Genomic DNA, 19,112 nt, shown 5'->3' with positions numbered 1-19,112 from the left:
TGAACTCTGACAGATATCCTAGGATACATATTTTCAAGATTTTTCTCCAAACCCACAAAGGCTATGAATATACCTTCTACTTATTTTAATGAAAGCAAAGATTGATTTTAATGAAAGCAAATATGGCACGACTCTAGGATCAATACTCAGGAACAGCTGCAGAACTAAATCTGAAGCAGTTTAACAAATGTACTGTCTTCTCATAGTCTTTTTCAGCTTAAACACGTGTAATATGCATGTAGCCTGTTCTGCCACAGTTCCTAGCAGGCCACTGCATTTGTTTAGCAGAAGTCACACACACAGGGGATCCCCTTCCCGGAGAAAGGTGGTTGTGCAAAGAGAGTTACTGCAACAACATTAGCAGCATGCTGTGGCTTGTATTGTGGGTCTAGATTTATGCACATTTTTTCAAGTGGAAAAGAAAGTATGTTGTTGCAAGATTATACAGTATTTACATAATTGAGGCAATTATTGCACTGATCATATTTAATTATGTTTAATACCACAAATAATTTTCAGCTGTAAAGTATTAAACTTGTTTATCTGTGATAGTAAAAAACCAGCCATCATACAAATAAAACAGTAGCCATCTCAGATTACTGTAAATTTATGATTTTTACAGTCTGAAATAGCACATACAAAAGAACATTCATTTTCAAAATGAAGCCCAAGTAAAATGACAATGCATAACAACTTCAGCTAGATCAGTAGAAGCTCTCTTCCTGTAGGGGAAGTAGCACTTAAGCCAACTGCTCCAACATCATTTAGCAGGCCTGATTTTTCATGAGTTCTGGAGGTTTTTTTGTAGTAGTGTTTTGTTTTGGGTTTTTGTTTGCGTTTGTTTTTATTTTTGTGGGTGGGGGTTTGGGTTGGGGTTTTTTTGGTTGATTTTATGTTTGTTGGTTTGGGGGTGTTTTTTCCCCTCCCTTGCCCCCCCCCCCCCCTTTTTTTTTTTACACTAGCAGTGCTAAGAGTAGATGGGTGGAGAAAGACAGCCTGACTCACATTACACAATATGCATATAAAAAGGCTTGTTCAAACTTTTCCACAGCCTATAGTCCTTGCACAAACATTACTTGACCAATGAAAGATACCAAGAGACAGTACTTTAGCAGCTTTCTAAAGTGGAGGGATGGCTTCTGTAAGGATTTTAACCCTCTCATCCACACTTTTAATTTAGTTGTATCATTTTCATTCTACAAGCTACTGATAAATCAGTCTCATTCATTCAGAGCTGAAGTTCTGACTCAGGAGATTGTTAACGTAGGACCAATTAAGTAATTGTAAGAACCGGTACAGACTTTCAAAGTTTGAATAGGTTTTATCAGCGGGGGGTGGCAACAGAAGAATTGCAGATCCTCGGCTTAATTTATATATTAAAAGATAGGAAATACTTACAATAGGGCTAACGTTTAAGTAATTACGGATTGAAATCAGAGTACTCCAACAACATACAGACTTTTAGCATTTGTAAGCATATACTGCCACGGCAACATTTCGCTTCAAATCACCGTTACCTTCACGACCCTTGCGCCCTGATAACCGAGGTTTAAGTTACGACTCGGAGCCGAGAGCAGCCGCCGCAGCACGGTAACCCTCGGGCGGTACAGCCCGCCCAGACCGCAGGGCCGGGACGGCCGCCCCCGCTGCCGGGCCGCGGGACGGACGGACGGACGGACACCGACCGCCCCCCCCGGCGGCTCCTCTCACCCACACCGACACGAGGACACCAGCGCCCTGTGCCCAGCGGGGCCGGCAGCTCCCCCCGGAGGGAACGGGAACCGGCCGGGCCGGGCAGAGATAAAAATCCCTGGGCGAGAACACCGGGTAAACCCTCTCCAGCAAAATACTTTCTCACCTCTGGGAAGGAGCCGTGGGGAGCCAGGCGGCGTTTTTAGCTCCCACCTACCGCGTGCCTTCAGTACCTTTGTGTTCTGTCCTCTAATGCATCTATTTGTTAAAAAAAAAAAATAAAAAATGATAACTCAATAAGCTAAAACTTGATTTATTCTCAGATGGAGAAAATGCCAGGATAAACAAGTGATAGATGAAAAGTCTCACCAGCTGTTACAGAGAGAACACCTCACTGTTTGGCTTTAACAAGCTACCTGGCACTGACATCATTTAAAGCGCAGACTTGCTTTGCTGCAAAAAGAACAGAATGATATTAAACTCACTCAGACGAGAACACTAAACTAGAAGAGTATGCAAAATTATTGCAATAAAGTTTCTTGCAATGAACCCAGCATATTGCTCTCTCTGGTCTCCCAGCGCCTAAGTGGATTGTTACCTGTGCCCAGAGCTGGCCAAGGCGGCCCAGAGCACGCGTGGGGAAGACTCACAGGCTTCCCCAGGCACCACCGTGTTTACGGGTGGGCAGCCAGAAAATGAGGTGCCTTAGAAGCTTCTCTGGTATTCCCCACAAGAGGGCCCTGCTCATCTCGGGAATCACTGAAAAGCTTGTTAGCACTATAAGATGGTCAAGTAGCTATGATTAAAAAATTCTGACTGGGATAAGTTAGTGTAACCCCTTAGCACTGTACTCATTTTGCCATCTGTGCATTTATGAATGGCACAGTAAATAAACCCTCACCCTGGTAATTAAGCCATTCACCTGAAGAAAGCTAGTTAAGCGCAGCAGACCATCTGCCCAACAATAAAGGGATCCACTTGTAACATCTCTCTTCAAAATCCTCATGGTGCTGTTAAAGCTCTCCCCAGCACCAGCTCTGAAAGTCTGTATATCTAGCTAGCCACAGGAGGGGAAAAAAAAAACCAGCCCAAAACCCAAACCAAACACACACACAGCTATTTAGCCAGTTTGTTTTGTTTTTTTAAACAGGAGCAATAAATCAACCAGTAGGTAGTTTCACCAAACCAGGATGGGAGGTTGACCTTCCTGAGGAGCCGGATCCAGACCCAGGTGTTCTGCTTGCAGAGCAGACCACAGCCGAAGCTGTCCACGCGGCCCTCCCTGGGCACACATCTCCTGGCTCACAGATGGACCAAACAGCCACAGAGCAGCTCCCTGACATGCTGCAAGGGTGTTGCTGTTTGTGAACGCCTGGAAAGCGGCTCCTGTGATAACTTGGAGACCTAAAAGAACCTCAGCAGACAACAACAAACAGCTTCACAGAGGAAGTTTAACTCTGACATTTCACACACGAGGAAGTTTTGAATGAACTTTGACAGCACAAAGCAACTGGAACTCAAAATACCCAACAACTCATGCAAGCAGATCCACCTCCTGTCTACAAGTATGTCCTAATGAGTAAAAGTTCAACACAGTAACATGAAATGAAACTTCAAAACAAACTCAGAATAAATCTAGGCACATAAGACCCTTTAAAACTACACATATGTAAAATGCATATCACCTGGCAGCTTGCCTCCGGTTTTGGTAATGATTAAAAAGACTGATAATAAGTTAAAAAAAAAAAATCACATCAACAATGTAAAGTAGGGAACTCGTAAACAGTTTGTTAAACGTGGCTTCAAAAATACATTGACAGCCAGTTCTTCCCGTGAAAAGTGAAGTTAATGTAGTTGCAAACCTTGAAACACATAGGATAACAGATGCACATCCTTTCTGAAGCTGAACTTAAGAGTGATGGCTGGGAGCAATTTGTAAAAAGGATTTCTGAGCAAAAGCCCTATACTTCTGACTTTAATACAGAAAGACAACATTTGGATGGGTCTGCCCACAGTTGTTGCTTATGACTGCATGTCTACGTTATATAAAATATGTATTAAAAATATTATACTGGGGAAACACAGTTAACCAACAGCCATATGGCCTATTCAGATGTTTTGATGAAAAACCTCACTCTGTGATTCAGAGATAAACTTGGACTCATGTTAGAGAAGTGAAGGACTGGCAAAGGGTGAATGGAATTGTACTGTGGAAGGAGGGGAAAAAAAGGAAAAAAGGAGAGGACTGAAAGCTGGAGTCAGACTTCACAGTCCAGCAAGCAGCCCTCCTAGTGAACGTGCCAGAAAGGCAACCCCTCCACTGCCTGCAAAAGCAAACAGCATCTGCGCCTACAACAGTGATACAGCAGTCGATCCGCTTGCGTAAGCCAAAATCTCCTCCCTGCACCCTCCTCGCCCTCAGGACAAAATAAAAGGGTTTTTAAATGCTCTCGCAGCGTACCTCCCTCCTTAGCGGAGATACAAAGACACCTCCCTGCTTTCCCTGTAGGAAGCATGGGCTTTAGAAGCCCGTGGCTCGCGCACCTTTAAGGCGCAGCCGAAACCCCGGGCTCCTGCAGACCGCCCCAGGCCTCGCTCGGAGAGGCGCCCGCCGCCGCCGCCGAGGCGCCGCTACCAGGTACCGTAGCCCCACCGAGACGTCCCTCCTCCCTCGCCGGGGCTACCTCCTCCCCGTTAGCCGGATGCTGCAGGTATTCACCCTAACCGCAGAGCTCGCCCCTACCTCAAGCCCGTTCAAAACCCGCTGCCCCGCACGCTCCGGGCTCCCGCGCCGCAGCCCGGCGGACACCCCCCCCCCGGGCCCCTTCCCCTCCGACCGGACCGGGCCGGGCCGGGCCGGGCCTCCCCCGCGCGGCTCGGCACCCTCGCGTTAGCCCCGTCGCGCGGCCGGCGCCCGGCAGCACACCGAGCCCCGAAAACGAAGGGTTTCAGAACAACAAACGGTGCCCCAGGTACGACGGCGCGCACCCGCCGACACCCCTCGGCGGGGCCGGAGGGGTGGGGGCTGCTTCTCCTCGCCCTCACGGCGGGGCACGGGCCGGACGCGCCGCCCCCACCGGCTCGGCACGGCTATGCCCGCCGGCCGGGCCGGGCCGCAGCGCCCCTGCGTGGGGCCGCCCCTCCGGCCGGCCCCGGGCCGGGTCCGCAGGAGGCGGTTCGCGGTGGGTGACACCCGGGGGAAGGGAGGAAAGCCCCCTCGCCGCCCGGCGGGCACGGGCAGCCGCGGGGCGGCCCCGCACCTGTTGCGAGAGGAGGCCGCCGCCGCCGCCGGGCCCTGCTGCGCTCCCTCTCCTCACGGCCGCCCGCAGCCGGCCGGGTGCGCAGGGCCGCCCGCAGCCGCCGATCCGATCCGCGCCGCTCCCCCCCCCCCGACCCCCGCCGCCGGCAGCGCCTCACCTGCGGGGCGCCGGCACCCGCCGCTCCTGCCCGCGGCCTCCGCCATGTCTCCTCCTCGCCCGGCGCGGCTGCTCCGCCCCGCGGATCCGCGGCCCCGGGCAGGTGAAAGCGCCACGTCCCCCGCCGGCGGGATCTGCCCGGGAGCAGGTGAGGGCGGGCCCGGCGCCCGCGGGCGGGTAACGGCCGCCCCTCGCGGGCACGACACCCCGCCGCCCTCCGCGGGGGTGATGAGGGGTGTCTTTTTTTTTTTTTTCCTTTCTCTTTTTTTCCCTCGGAGGGGCTCCCGCCGCATCGGCACCGCTCGTGAGGTACCGGCACGGAGAGAAACCACGGGTTTGGGGATGATTACCAATTCCCTGCCGGTGTCTGGACAGGAGGCGGGAGGAGCAGCGGCCGCCTCACAAGCCCAGGCGGTGCGCAGCGTCCTTTGGGAAAGAACTGTACGGCTGTAGTCTCGTTATTACCACACGTGCTTCTGAACAGCTGGGTACCTACCCTAAGCTGCCTGCAAGGCCTGGCTTCCAAAAAATGGCCCTGTGAAGAGCTGTCAACACATCAGTCCTTTCTGTAAAGGTCATGGTCTCGTTACCTTTCCCGTGAGGTCGCCTCAACTTGCCCTTAGCTGCCTTCCAGGGTCATAAGAGCGTTTTTCCTTAAAAGCATTCTAGGGCTAGATTAAAACATCAATTCATTTTGCATCTGCTTGCAGGTCGTGCCAGTCATCAGAACTACAGTTGAAGAGAGGTGAATGAATTGGGGAACTCATGGTACGCAGCTGTGGCATGCATGCAGGCAAGCAGATGGAGAGATGCAGCTCCCTCGGTCTGGCGCGCTGGACAAAACAAGTTTCTGCCAGTGTGCAGAACATCCTCCTTTCGCAAAGAGCTGAGTTCAGGGCACGAGGTCCTCTAAGGAAAGGTGAACTTTTTATTGCACCAGGAGCCATTTGTGCTCTAAAACAGAAGGAGCTGGGGCTTGGGTGATAAACGTGCCCTGTAGTTTGCGGGCAGGAGTGTGTGGTACAAGAACAGACTGGGCTCTACACTGAAAGGTACAAGAGACTCCAAAATCAGCACTGCCTTGGTCAAGTTTTCACTTCTGCACTCTGTCTGGCTCTCTTAATGGAGATGGAAAGGTGTGTCTCAGTCAAGCTGAGCCCTGGAATTACAACAGCACTAGTCAAGGACCAAAAGACTATCCAAGTTCAAAGGGAGTGATATGCCCTATAATCAAAAGGTTGCCCTCGGCAAAATCCTGCACTAAAACATAATGCATCCTTACAACATAATCTCAAATCCTTCACTTGTGGTCCATGTAGGCATCTACCAGTATATTCAGAGAGCCAGGCTGAGGAGTCCCAGACTGACCTGTCTGATGGACTCTGTCCCAAAATGCTTCTTCACATTCTGTCCGAGAATATAAAAAGTAATGTCTGGCACAACCTCTATGAAGTAGCCTGAAGTGGGAATATTACATGAGCTTATGTGCACAGATCTAGTACATAGATAGATAAGCTGCACTGTTCAGGGAGCCACATTCAGACCAGTTCATGATCTCTCAAGTAGCATAAATGTACATGGCCTGGCCTAGACATGCATCAGACTTGATAGAGTCCTATAGTGGAGAATACAGAACTGATTGCTGAGCAGCTCTGAAGAAGCCACCTTGGGTCTGGCGAGGCTAGCAGTGAACTATAGGAAGTAATTCCCAGCTGGTGCCAGGAGACAGTAAACTGATTCCTTGATCACACTCCCTTCTCTTACACATAGAACTGGCATTACTGAGCACCTCGAGTCACAGAGAACAGACTGCATGCTTTCAAAGTGCCAACACACAAATGAAGCAATGCAATTACACTCTGGCCTATTGATGCATCACGAAATCAGAGATTTTCAGACTGTAGTCACAGTGTGATATAGGATCATGTTTCACACAAAAATCAAATTAGGGGAGTTAATTGTCCTAGGGTCACTTTTCCACATATAGAGTTTTTTAGTTGCTTTGGGTTTTGCAAGTCAACCTCCATCACTGGTCTTTCCACTGCTTAGAACTACCTTGAAAGTGTAGTGTTTTCTGCTGTAACAGCAGTAGAAACTGCTAAGCAGTAGCTACGTTTCTCCTGAAATGTAGTTACGGTTTTGGAATGAGTTCAATCCATCTGTGCTCAAACCTCAGTGGAACCATCTTCAGAGTAAAAAAAATCTGATTAAATAATTTTAATCTACTATTCTTTGTTTAGTCCAATGTTTTTATACATAATTATTGGGTTTTAATCAGCAAAAATTACTACATACATGTTAGGACAACATGTTTATGTTTAGAAAAAATATTTAATTTTCTTTGAAAATACTTGCCAGACCTGAAAAATTCAGGGCATAAGCTGTTCGCTGATTACCAAGGCTTATAAAGAAAGAAGCAGCTTCTTGTCCAGGCAAGTCTTACACACAATGGAATTTTTTGCACCTGCCCCATAAGACTCTAATGATGCCCAGTGCTAGAATGCTGGAGTGACAATGACAATGGATAAACAAGGAAGATCCACTATCCTTTTTCATTCTATGTGAGAAAAGACATTGTGCATAAACAAAAGCAGAAGAAAACAACAGGCCACAAGTCAGACTATTCAGTGGATGGAGGCAGGACATTCATTTCTCAAGTCAAGTCGAGTGCCCAGAGAAGAATTTTGTTTGGCCCTGGATTGTCAGTATGGGAATTAGACTGAACAGGAAAACTGAGAAAATAGTCAATGCTATGATTATCAAACTCAAATCACAGTAACTTTAACGTGTCAGAAACGTTCCCTTAATACTCAGTATGACTTTTTTTCTTCTTTTTTATTCCAAAATTTTCCAGTTCTACACCTTTATTATTTCAAAAGTCTACAAATATAGGAAAAAGTCAGTCTTAGGTTCTTTTTATTTTCAACTGTGTATGTCAGAGATAGCTTTAGAACAAGCTAACATTACTGTGGTTCAGGTGTATGCAACTGGTACAGTTCAGTAGTACGTGAACAACTCTAAAACAAATGCACCATAGAACTTAAATTACCAAAAATAAACAATATTAAACTATGTAGGGCAGTAGGTAAAAACAATTACCTTTAGATCTTGCACACTAACAGAAAAATATCTAATTATGATTGAAATTATGGAGTTCTACTACAGATTATTGAGATATATTACAAATAAAAAGAAACATGAGAAGTTGTTGTCACATTTGGGTTTTCTTCCAGTGATGTACAGTCACATGAAATCTTACATCAGTTTTTCATGAAATTAACATCTGGTTACTTTAACTACAATATTTCTTGAGCTTATAATGGGTTTTTTGTGTGTGTGTGTGTGGTTTTTTTGGTTTTTTTTTTTTAATTTTTGAAAAACTTGCATGTAAAAACAAAGTAAAATAATGTTGCAGGTTGTTTACAGATTCTTTATGGATTATAGGATTAAAAGCAGTCAGGAAGCTGCAGTGTTTTTAACATTGGTAAACAAATACTGGATTAAAGTGCAACAGTCCTTCTGACAGCACACCTGCTCTGTGCTGAAAGGAAATCTTTTCCTCTCTGCAGAGAAGCGACAAAAAATTTCAGTGTCAGGCATGTTTCTCTCGAAAGTCAGTGATGGCCTTCCACAGCGTGCATAGCATTCCTCCTCTGTAAAGAAAAATCATAAAGATGCTCAGGTACAAAGATACTCTCTAGCCTGAAAGCATTCCAATTTAGGTGCCTTCTGACTTCCTTGCTCTGGTTTTGACCAGTGAAATTCAGTGGGAAGGCTGATCAAAGGTGAAATTCAACATGCACGCAATACTCAAATAGAGAACAGAGTCCTTTTCTGATTACAGTACTGGGCAATCTTTCCACTTTTCAGATGCCTGCTGTTTGGAATTCAGACTTCTGGTCCAAAGGACCTGCATAACCCACAGCAGGCTGTCAACATTATGAAAGTGTAGATTCTGAAAAAAAAATCTTAACACCTGCCTTTTTTTTTTTTTTAATTTTTATTTAGTTATTTATTTTTAAACTGACTGGGCACACATACAGTGTTTGGTAACTTCTACTCTCTACTTAAACATGGTTCTGCAGTGACCCACGCACCTGGCATGATTAGGTGAAATCCAGAGTTAGTTGCAGTCCATGAGTATTATTTTCGAAGTTTGATGATGATGATAAACTACAGAAAGTTTTCCTATCTCTACTTTTTTAAATAAAAGCAAGACTCTAATGTGATATCCAGTGTCTCCAGGTATAAGGTAAAACATTTACTTTAAAATTTTCCCTTTGCTTGCTTTTAATAGAAAAGCTTATTTTAAAATAATTTAAACAGTATCAGCTGTTTATCAGGAATGCATCAGTATACAAAGACATACTGGAAAGTGTTACTTATTTTAAATTAACACTGCACAATCCAATAAATTGAGACTTAGTTCTCTTGTAACAAAACACAACTCCTGCTCAGCACAGTTAGTGTAACTGAAGAAGCATTACCTCAGTCTCAAACATTTCAGATCATCTCGTGTAACATAGCAGAGAACATCCATTAATGTATAGTCTTCAGCCAAGAACTACAAAAAGAAGTTAAAATGAACGTTTTGTTAGAAATATAATCTAACTTTCTAAGCTTTATATACCATGTGCCCTTAAAAATACAGGTTTAGAAGAAACCTAAAATTGGGCCAAAATGTGATACATGTAACAGATTAATCCACATTGTTTCTAGAAATACAGTGAAACTACTTTTTTTTTTTTTTTTTTTTACTTTTGAGGAACCTTTGATGTGATCTGTAGGAGTGATAACTACGTGCAGGTTTTCGTAAGTCAGCTGAAATTCTGAGATGCTCAACACCTCTAAAATTATATAATTTGCTGCAGAGCAGACTAATCTACTTCAGGAGATTTCACTTCAACATAGCTAGCTAAGGGTGAACATGTACCCTGCATCCAGGGTATAATTGGCAGGAACTGCTGCAATGTGTAAAGACACTGAAAAATTATGAACCAAAGCAATACTGTCTATTTACCAGGACATTTTATTCCCTTATTCCTAATCAGATACAGGAATTATTAACAATACTGTATTTGTGTGAAGGCCTTCATATTCATGGCTTTTTCCTATCTTCTGAAAACAAATTTATCTCTTAAAATGTGCTAAAGTAATTAAAAAGCTTTAGTATCTTCTTGCATTGAGTCACAAAACCAATATTGCAACTGTATCAAAGAGTGAACAGAATCATTGCTACCTTGTTTATTGTGGCCTCATCAGCTCCTTGAACGCTCAGCCAGTTTACCAGATCAGGATCTTCAGTTCCCGTGCCAGTGGAATGACGATGACAGACAGACAATCCAGGAATATCTAGAACAAGCATTTTTGAGAAAAGGTTTTGTGTTGCCAAAACAACCTCTTGTTATTTTTGAATGCTGAAGAACTTTCTTCAGTGAACTTTCCCTTCAACCTTAGAATGCCAGTATCCCCATAAATGAAGTGTCAATTTCCAAAGCACACAATTACAGTTTATAGACAGTTATACACCAATTACTCTACTTGGTTAGGGGTACAGTTAAAATAGTGTGAACACTGATACAGATACATTTTCTGTCCTCTTTGGAAAATGACTTTACTAGTAGGAGGCACATCAATTTCACTGTAACTGTTTCTACACTGACATTGTTGCATCAATTTAAACTGTTCAGCATAACTCATATGATTGGTGCGTAGGCAATGCCTTAGACTGAGAATCAGCTGCATTTGGAAAGCAACACTTCTTTGAAGCACATGACATGGAAACATCAAACTGCATTAGCACTTCCATCTTCTTCAGGGCAGATACGTATCAAACTCAACTTCCCTCAGTAAGCTTTAAGTTGTATTTACATCTCACCAATTAGATCCTCTTGAACTTTCAGGGTAACAACTGGAACAGTCCATAATTCAGGGAACACATATCTAAACATACTAGATTATCCTCTTTAGAAATAATATTTATTCTGTAGGATATGAGCCTTGTACTCTTCCATATAATCACAATCAAAAATATTTAAATCATACCATTGCTTGTACTGTGATTAAGAAATTCAGTAATTTGTCTCCACAACACACATTCTTACTTCAAAGCAAACCCTACCAGAAGCAGCATAATAAAGCTCCTTTGCTGAGACTGGCTCAATAAAAAGAACAGAAGTTCAGCTGCCACTGTCTTCATCTGTAGCCAGCATAAAACTTTTCCTTGAAAATTATTCTCACTTACCTATTGGCTGTGACCTAAGCCGTAGGTTTCTGATCTCTTGATCTTTTTCTTCTATAGCTTGATGTAAGAGGACTTGAAATTCTCTCTCCTTTTGAACTAACTCCTCCAATAACCTGTGAAGTAACAGGAAGGAAGCACACATTTCCTTAAGTAGTTTCAAATTTTCAGGACAGCAAAGATCTTGGTACACTTAAACTGGAATTTTCTTGACAGAGACAAGGGTAGCTGCCTTCAGCTTTCATAGGAATATCCTCTCAGTATAGATTTATTATGACCTATATCAAGATATAAACATTCACTGGTTCCTAAAGCTATAGCTCTTAAAAAAAAAAAAAAGCCCCAAACACACCAGCCTCCATATACACATCCACCCACTGAACAGGTGGTATGGTACAGAATTTCAGTGAAATTTCTACAGCCAAAATTCTGTTTTAAACAAAACTGTGTAACCAAGAAGAACAAATACCAAAGCGTTTCATAAACCAAAGGCTAAACTTTGTGACATAATCCTTTGTAAGGAAAAAAGCCCCTTCACATCTCTCCAGCAGACATTTTCAAAGGTATGGCAAGGGTGGACCTGTGATGAAAATGTGGTGAAAACTTATGGTTGCATTTCTTAAATGGGGAATAATACATTCTCATCCACACAAGGACTGTCCCTTCCTTACATACTAGGCACTTTGTGCCTACCCTTCTATGCTATATGAAGAGTGAGAAAAGAGGAGGCAAAATACCTTGTGTCCTCTCCTAAGCAATTACTTTTGAGAATGTCAAGCAGAAGCAAATTGGAACCTATGTTTGACTTCCTTCATAACACAAACACAGAGAGAAACCCAGAGAGATTCAGTGGTCAGCACCTTTCAAACTGATCAAAGGAAAATAATCAGAACACAATGGAAAATTAGTATGTGAAACTGCTGCAATTTGTTATTTTAGAAAAGTGTTTTAGTAAAAAGGAGGACTTGTGAACAGTATGTATTCAGGAACTTGGTCAGAAAAAAACTCGACATGGAAAACACACTTAGAAACTTATCACTGACTTCTGAGTCTTAGGAAGTTCTGCCTTGAAAGAACTGCAGCACCTTCATCCCTTTCTTGAAGCCCTTGTCAGCCTGACAACTATGCAATAAATGTTCCATTTTAGTATGATTTTGTTTCCTTTTTTCTTTCTTTTTTTTTTTTTTAATTTTATTTATTTATTTATACCAGTTGAGCACTGCAACTTTTTTCTGGGACACAGAAGGATAGGGACATTCTGGAATTCAACTAGAGAACGTGCCACAAAAGCATCTTACGTGTCTTTGCACAGAATTAAACTGCATCCCATACCATTGCTTTGTAAAAACAACCTAGCCCTACTTTTAGATTGCATGCAGGCCTACCAGCAGCATAGCTGCATTTGAGTGCTTCCGCACCTAAGCTAACAATTCTTAACAAGTCCACCCTGCATGTGAACAGAGCTGCTTTGTGCCTCTACACACCCCCACAGCTTGGTTAATCTTGGTGCAGATATATATTCTGTCCAGACAGGTGTGCAGTCACTTTTCAGTTAATTTATTCCTCCTCTAACCATTCTGGTTGAAAAAGGCCTTCAGGGCCAATAAAATAATCAACTATTTTCTCTTGATAACTGCTTGCTGCTTATGCCAATAAAGCCTTAATTAATACTTAAACAACTGTCCTTATTATTTACCTCAAAATTTCTGCATGAATGACAGGGTGTGGTTATTTGGCCAAAGGCTTTGCATTTGAGAAATTTACAAAAGCAAAGTGCTAGAAAACAGTATGTGTACAAATTGATTGCTTCTGATGCTACTCCCCATCATAAACTTGGGAAGTAAAGTGAGCCAATCTAAAGTATTTATGTATTTATTTAAGTGTATGATAAGGCAATCAAAATATTTCTCAGTGGTCATCACAAGCAAAAAATAAATTGTAACATAAGAACTCAAAAATACTGGTACTTTATTAAGAACAGTATAGTCTAATGAATTACTCTATGGCAAAATTCTTGGACACATTTACAAGTAAAGTGCAATTTAACATTTTAATTTAAATTAGAACAATAACTACAAAGAATGTACTAGCAGCATAACAGTTGTCTTACTGAAGACGTTCTTCTTTCAAAGTCATGTTCAAAATTTACTGAGGTCAGTAGGAAATCCAATGTCATAAATCAGATGCTGCAAAAGCTAAAATATCTACTTTAAACAGATTATCTAGTATATTTTAATGAAAAGAAAACAAAATATATAGAAGATTATTTGGATAAAATAATGGAGACACATTTGTCTCTGACATTTCCTAAACAAACAAAACCCCCACTTCTCAGGTTTAAAGTAGAATATGTATATTTCTGAAAAAATCCAATATCCAAATCTCTGGCTTATTTCTTCTTTTAAACAACACACCTATTTTTCCCATCTTTCTCTGATGAACACAATTTATTTAATTAAAAGGTAGTGCATGCTGGTAAGCACAGATTCTGCTACAGTGAATTGTGTGCACAAAACAAGTCTGAAGCAGTTTCCTTGTAGAGTTCACATGTGGCTGTCAACTAGCTTGAGTTCATTCCCCAAGAAGAACTATAGAAAAGAACAGTAAGTTCTGCCTTAATGGAAACAAAACATAACAGCATTCACCAGCCATACACAGCATATGAAGGAGAGAAAAAGCAGAAGCTTGGCAGAAAGCTCAACTTTTTCAGACCTTCCTTGAAAGGGCACCTGAAAACAAGACTGACCTTAACTTGCATCAGTATTGTTTTGAAATGAATAAAAGTGATCAGTCACAGCTAAACAATGACCATCATTTAAATGAACAGCTTGCAGTACTATGGAATTTTGATACTGTCACTAGTATTCTAGCACATGTATTTTAAAAGAAAAAACAATACATACTGTCACAAGTAGGCTAGTGTCTCCTGATGTCCAGACTTACCTGTTTGTCTCTAATTTTAGCCGCCCCAGCTGGACACTCAGTGATCTGTGAGCAGCCTGGGAGTCATGAGATACCGTAGAGCTGAGTGTGCTTACACCTGAGGTAGCTACTGCATCTTCCATGACAATGCAAGGCTGTTGGATAGTTTGATTCTGAGGCTGTTCATCTTGATCTTCTTCAACTTCTACATCATCCTGATCTGCTGTATCACTTTCAGATGCAAGACTAAAATGTGGCCTCAATTCTATCAGTAACATTAAAATATAAGCACAAGAAAAAACATTAAAGATGTTAAAAATTAGTTAAACACTAAAACGAAAGCAGACCTAAGTGACTATTTACAGATCATCCTACAGCTTTGGTTAAACCAGACCTGAAATTTCTGTAGCAGGAGAACAAATGATATTATCTAGCAGTTTAAGAACACTCAGACCATAACAGCATCTTCATTTATGCTAATTATTATTCAGCCTATTGAATGTTCAAAAGCTCTAAAAACCAAAAATCTGGATGAATAGGATTCCAGATTTGGCCAGCATTTCATGTCAAATTGTGCTGAAGTACTACGTGCAGCAGAAATACTTTCTTTTGCTTAATTCCATTCTCAACGGTTTGTAGTTTCTTATGTGTCTGACCTGAAATGTTTTATTAAACAAATAACCATTATTTCTTTTATATCCAGATATTTTTGTTGTTGCTATTCTAGCATATTAAGCATTCTCTCATTATAAGAATACCGTGTTTACTAAAAAATTGTGTCCAAAGATATAGAGAGAAAATAACAAACAAACCCCTCTCCTGACAATTAAAAGTAGCACACTTCCCTTCTCCCTATCTGAGAGAAGACTGCCTATTTTGTAATGATGTACATCCACAAAATTGTAGATACAAAGCTATACGTGTACTCTGGTTTCTGTTATTCCATTTAAACTACCTACCAGAGCTTGCCAGGTATGTAAGATATGTACCCAAGATCTTATACTCCTACACAACCTATTACTGCAACAACATCTGTTTGTTAATTCTAACCATTTAATATAAATTTTCCTTCCTTCCTTCCTTCAATTGTGGCTTCTTACTGCTGAGCACTCCCTTTAGTCTCCTCATCAAAACATCTTTTTTTCTGAATCACACTTGGGTTTTGTACGTTTTTGCCCTTTCTGCTGAAGAACTAACAAGTCCCTTCTTTACAAAAGGGAGATTCGTTCCTTGATCCATTACATCTCTTCATTTCAAGAGAAATACATACCTTTTTCAAGGCTGAACATACTAAGACCAACAGAGCTGTGCTTCCTCTAAATTCAAGAAAGCAGATTTATTACATAGCAGTTGCCCAAATATTGCTAGGCAAATAAGTCTGAATTTGCTTTGAACTTCTGCATCATGCTAATAAGAACAGAAGTTCATTTTGCCGTTGTTCACCACTAGGCAGTGTAACTATACATCATCTGCTTTGTACCACTCCTAAAACATCCCATAACTTTAAAAAGTGTTAAGGCCAGAGATAAATCTTCACATCATTCAGGGCCGGGGAGGGCGGGGAAGTCAGAGAAAGGCAAGGGGAAGCAGTCAGAAGTAGGGTAAGGCAATTAGGGAGGAGGCAGATGATCAGTGCCCAAAAGCTACTAGGGCACAAAGGCTTTTGTTTAAGCTTGACCATGTACAATTGATGCTGATACTGAGCTGTATGGGGAAGAAGAGACTATTAAGGAGGAATTCTACAGTACTCCTATTATACAGAAATAAAGTATATGCCTGTTAAAGGTGTTCGATTCTAATCAAAAGACAGATTTTCCTTAGGACTTGAAAGTAACACAGAAACCTTATTTATGCCTTGCTGGTTGTGCTGGGGATATGGAAAATACTAAGGAGAACAGGAAGAGCTGTAACTGTTGGAATTTCCAGATCTCCTTGTTGATAATTTAAGACTTAACCCACCACAGAAAACAGGAACGTAAGTATTCTGACTTCAGACTTAAAGCATTAAATCATATATTTGAAAATTTCACCATTAATTCCAGTGTAGAGAATAGGGGAATCGCAAGCTTAAAAGTTAAGAAGCAGCAGAGAAACTAACTCTGGAAATACATAGAGTAATAACAGAATTGGCTACAGTTTCTCCTACACAGACTCCTTCCCTCAGCTAAGCCATGCATTCTACTTCCACAACATTTAAAATACAATATTCAAACTGCAGACACTGCAGATTTTTTTTTTCTTTTTGCTTTAGACAGCTTCTGATCAGGAGCCAGAGAAACTTTCAAGTGCTCCAAAAAGCAGGTCTTTAATCTACACTTTGTAAAACACCTTCCAAAATCGGCATGTGTTGGCAAGCAGCCTGTCCTTTGAATTTCAAGAGGCAGCACTGTGCACCTCAAAAACTGCTCACTGTGCTGCAGAATTGTTTAGATTACACATCTTGGAAAGGTACTTTCCAAAATAACACGGGCAATACACTGATTAGTTTTTGAGTTGCAAAACAGACAAGTGAACAGGAAAAAGGCCACTGCTGGTTTCGAAACCTTAAGTGAAGCATCATAATTACAGCTCTAAAGCACATTTAAAGAGATCAGCTAATGAATATTTGCTGAGTATTAAGAAATTACTCACCTGGGACCAGAATAGTAATAGCAGTCTGCACAGCTTTTCGGATTATGCTGTCCAATGCAAACATCCAATGTGGCTTGATATTATGATTTCGGAGAACTTTATTGACCTAGCAACACAGAATTCAGTTCAGGTATTATATCCCGCACCCAACTTTGTAATATATGTCAGCATTATATAAAGTGTTTGAACTTATAGATGCTGTATCAAAACAGGCAATTAAAACTATTTCATGTTGTCATTAAATGAAGACAATAACAACATTGCCAACTTTCACTGTTTTATTATAAGTTGTACAACATTTTGTATTTTTTATCAAGTTCTAGTTCCTGTGCTAGGTGATTTTTGATAATTGTGATACTGAAGTTTATTTAACCTTCACGGGTATGGAGATAAACTTAAAAAGAATGTGAGCAAGACAAATACCAAGGACGATATTATGAAAGGCTTGTAATTTAAGCTAATTAATCTTGGGGGTTTTTTGGCATCATTTTCACTGCTTGCTCTGAGAAATACTTACCTATTTTAAAGTACAACTGTAGGAAATATCAAAGAACTAATGTAATGCTGCTCCTTCTTGATTTAGAAAATAGTTAGTTAACCTTAGTTTAAATAGTCAGGGATCTTCATTTGTATGCTGTACCATTTTCTCTTTCCTTCTACTTTTTACTTTGTACAATCAGATAGTTTCTTACACTGGGTTGCTCCTAATTGCCTACAGGGCTGCTTTTAGACTGCTTTAAACCATATTCCTAGGTGCCTCTATGGATGCTCCATGCCACTTGCAAGAATGTCTCTACCTTGGGGGAATTGTTTTTCAACTCCCAGATGACAGGGAAGAAGCAGATGGGGTGACAGTGCTAGAAGGAAATGCCTAGCCACAGTAACTGGCAATAGCACAAAACAGACTCGGTGCTGTTTTCCAGGCACAGAAGCAGCCCAAAGCAACAGATTCTGTAGGACTTGAGAAGTTGTAGGAAGGAACAAATATAACTGTATTTAGAGAGGTTACTCAAAGCCTTATAAAAAAAGTAGCAACTAGTGCTTACTAAAAATGTGTCAAGAAGATACTTCACTCTTAGGTCTTTCTAAAAAAGGGGTTAGTTCAATTTTCTCACATTGTGATAACCTCTCTGCAAAAAGTGACTGAAGTTACACAAATGATGCCTTCAGAAGATGTGTAAAAGTTAATAAATGTTACTAATCATTATTTTCACTGCCCCAAAGCAACAGCATTCAGTAATACAGTAATTTATGTAGTACCTGTACTCGGTTTGGCTGGAATGGAGTTAATTTTCTTCACAGCAGCCCATCTGGTGCTATGTTTCAGACTGGTGACTAAAACAGCCTTGATAACACACCCATGTTTTAGCTATTGCTGAGCAGAGCTTACACAGCGTCAAGGCCTTCTCTGTTTCTTATGCTGCCCTACCAGCGAGCAGGCTGGGGGGTGGACTAAAGGCTGGAAGGGACATGGCTGGCACAGGTGACTAGAACTGACCTAAGAGATATTCCCTTCCACATAATATCACGCTCACCAATAAAACTAGGGGGTTAGTTTTTCTAAAGAAGCTTTTGCTCAGGGACAGGCCGGGCATTAGTCTACTAGTGATGAGTGATTGCTTTTGCATCAGTTGTGACGTTTGTTGTTGTTTCCCCCCCGCTCTTCACTTACTAAACAGTCTTTACCTCGATCCACAAGTCTTCTCATTTTTTGCCCTTCTGATTCTCTCCCTCATCCTGCTGCAAGGGAGTGAATGAGCCACTGGGTAGGGGCTTTCCTGTACCTGCCAGCCACAGTCAACCCACCACAGTACCCGTCTCCTCAATTCTATTGCCAATGGCCACGAGGTGGCACTGGGACACTGCTTGGACTCGGGGAGCTGTCAGCAGCGCCAGGGGAGCCGGCCCTGGGCCTGGTACCTGGGCAGCGGCTGCCTAAGGGCCCCAAAGGCTTGCCCATGGCCCTCTGAGGCAGCACAACTCCTCTTTGCAAGCACTTCGCACCTTCCCATACTGACTCCTACCAAGACACTGACAAGTCTTTAGCTAAGTGCTAAGAACTGAAGAAGCATGCTGTAACTTCGTCAAGAACACAACAATGCACAGTAATGTGATTTAGCTATTTACATTACAGCACATAACTACTTTTTCTTGGTTGCTCCAATGAGGATGTTGTGATTATTAAACCTTGTTACCCGAGATTACCTTAT

General features: G+C 42.0%; 2 protein-coding genes and 1 long non-coding RNA gene across 4 annotated transcripts in view; 1 reads left to right on the top strand and 2 right to left on the bottom strand.

Annotated features, from left to right (window-relative positions):
- Positions 1–5,238, bottom strand: part of MAP7 (microtubule associated protein 7) — a 125,398-nt gene extending 120,160 nt beyond the window's left edge. Inside the window, exon 1 of the mRNA XM_069787245.1 lies at positions 5,110–5,238. Within this exon, the coding sequence (XP_069643346.1) occupies positions 5,110–5,155 (46 nt within the window). The 5' untranslated portion in view covers positions 5,156–5,238. The remainder of the gene's footprint in view (positions 1–5,109) is intronic.
- On the top strand, positions 4,013–7,334 carry LOC138686088 (uncharacterized). The gene is made up of 2 exons (XR_011325414.1): positions 4,013–4,330; positions 5,819–7,334. It is a non-coding gene; the product is annotated as an uncharacterized lncRNA (long non-coding RNA).
- Positions 7,335–8,007: 673 nt separating this feature from the next.
- MAP3K5 (mitogen-activated protein kinase kinase kinase 5) overlaps positions 8,008–19,112 on the bottom strand; it is a 109,002-nt gene continuing 97,897 nt past the window's right edge. The window contains exons 25-30 of one of the 2 annotated variants that reach the window (XM_069787229.1): positions 16,903–17,008; positions 14,293–14,536; positions 11,353–11,465; positions 10,348–10,460; positions 9,596–9,672; positions 8,008–8,761 (exon numbers count right to left, since the gene is read on the bottom strand). In XM_069787229.1, coding sequence (XP_069643330.1) covers positions 8,701–8,761; positions 9,596–9,672; positions 10,348–10,460; positions 11,353–11,465; positions 14,293–14,536; positions 16,903–17,008 — 714 coding nt within the window. In that variant the 3' untranslated portion in view covers positions 8,008–8,700. Of the gene's footprint in view, positions 8,762–9,595; positions 9,673–10,347; positions 10,461–11,352; positions 11,466–12,511; positions 13,938–14,292; positions 14,537–16,902; positions 17,009–19,112 lie in introns of those variants that run through there. The other variant, XM_069787230.1, reaches the window with a different exon arrangement.

This window comes from Haliaeetus albicilla, chromosome 7 (assembly GCF_947461875.1).
Source record: "Haliaeetus albicilla chromosome 7, bHalAlb1.1, whole genome shotgun sequence".
Taxonomy (NCBI): Eukaryota; Metazoa; Chordata; class Aves; order Accipitriformes; family Accipitridae; genus Haliaeetus; species Haliaeetus albicilla.
The sequence above is the reverse complement of the archived record's forward strand: the minus strand, read 5'-3'. Positions and strand labels throughout refer to the sequence as shown.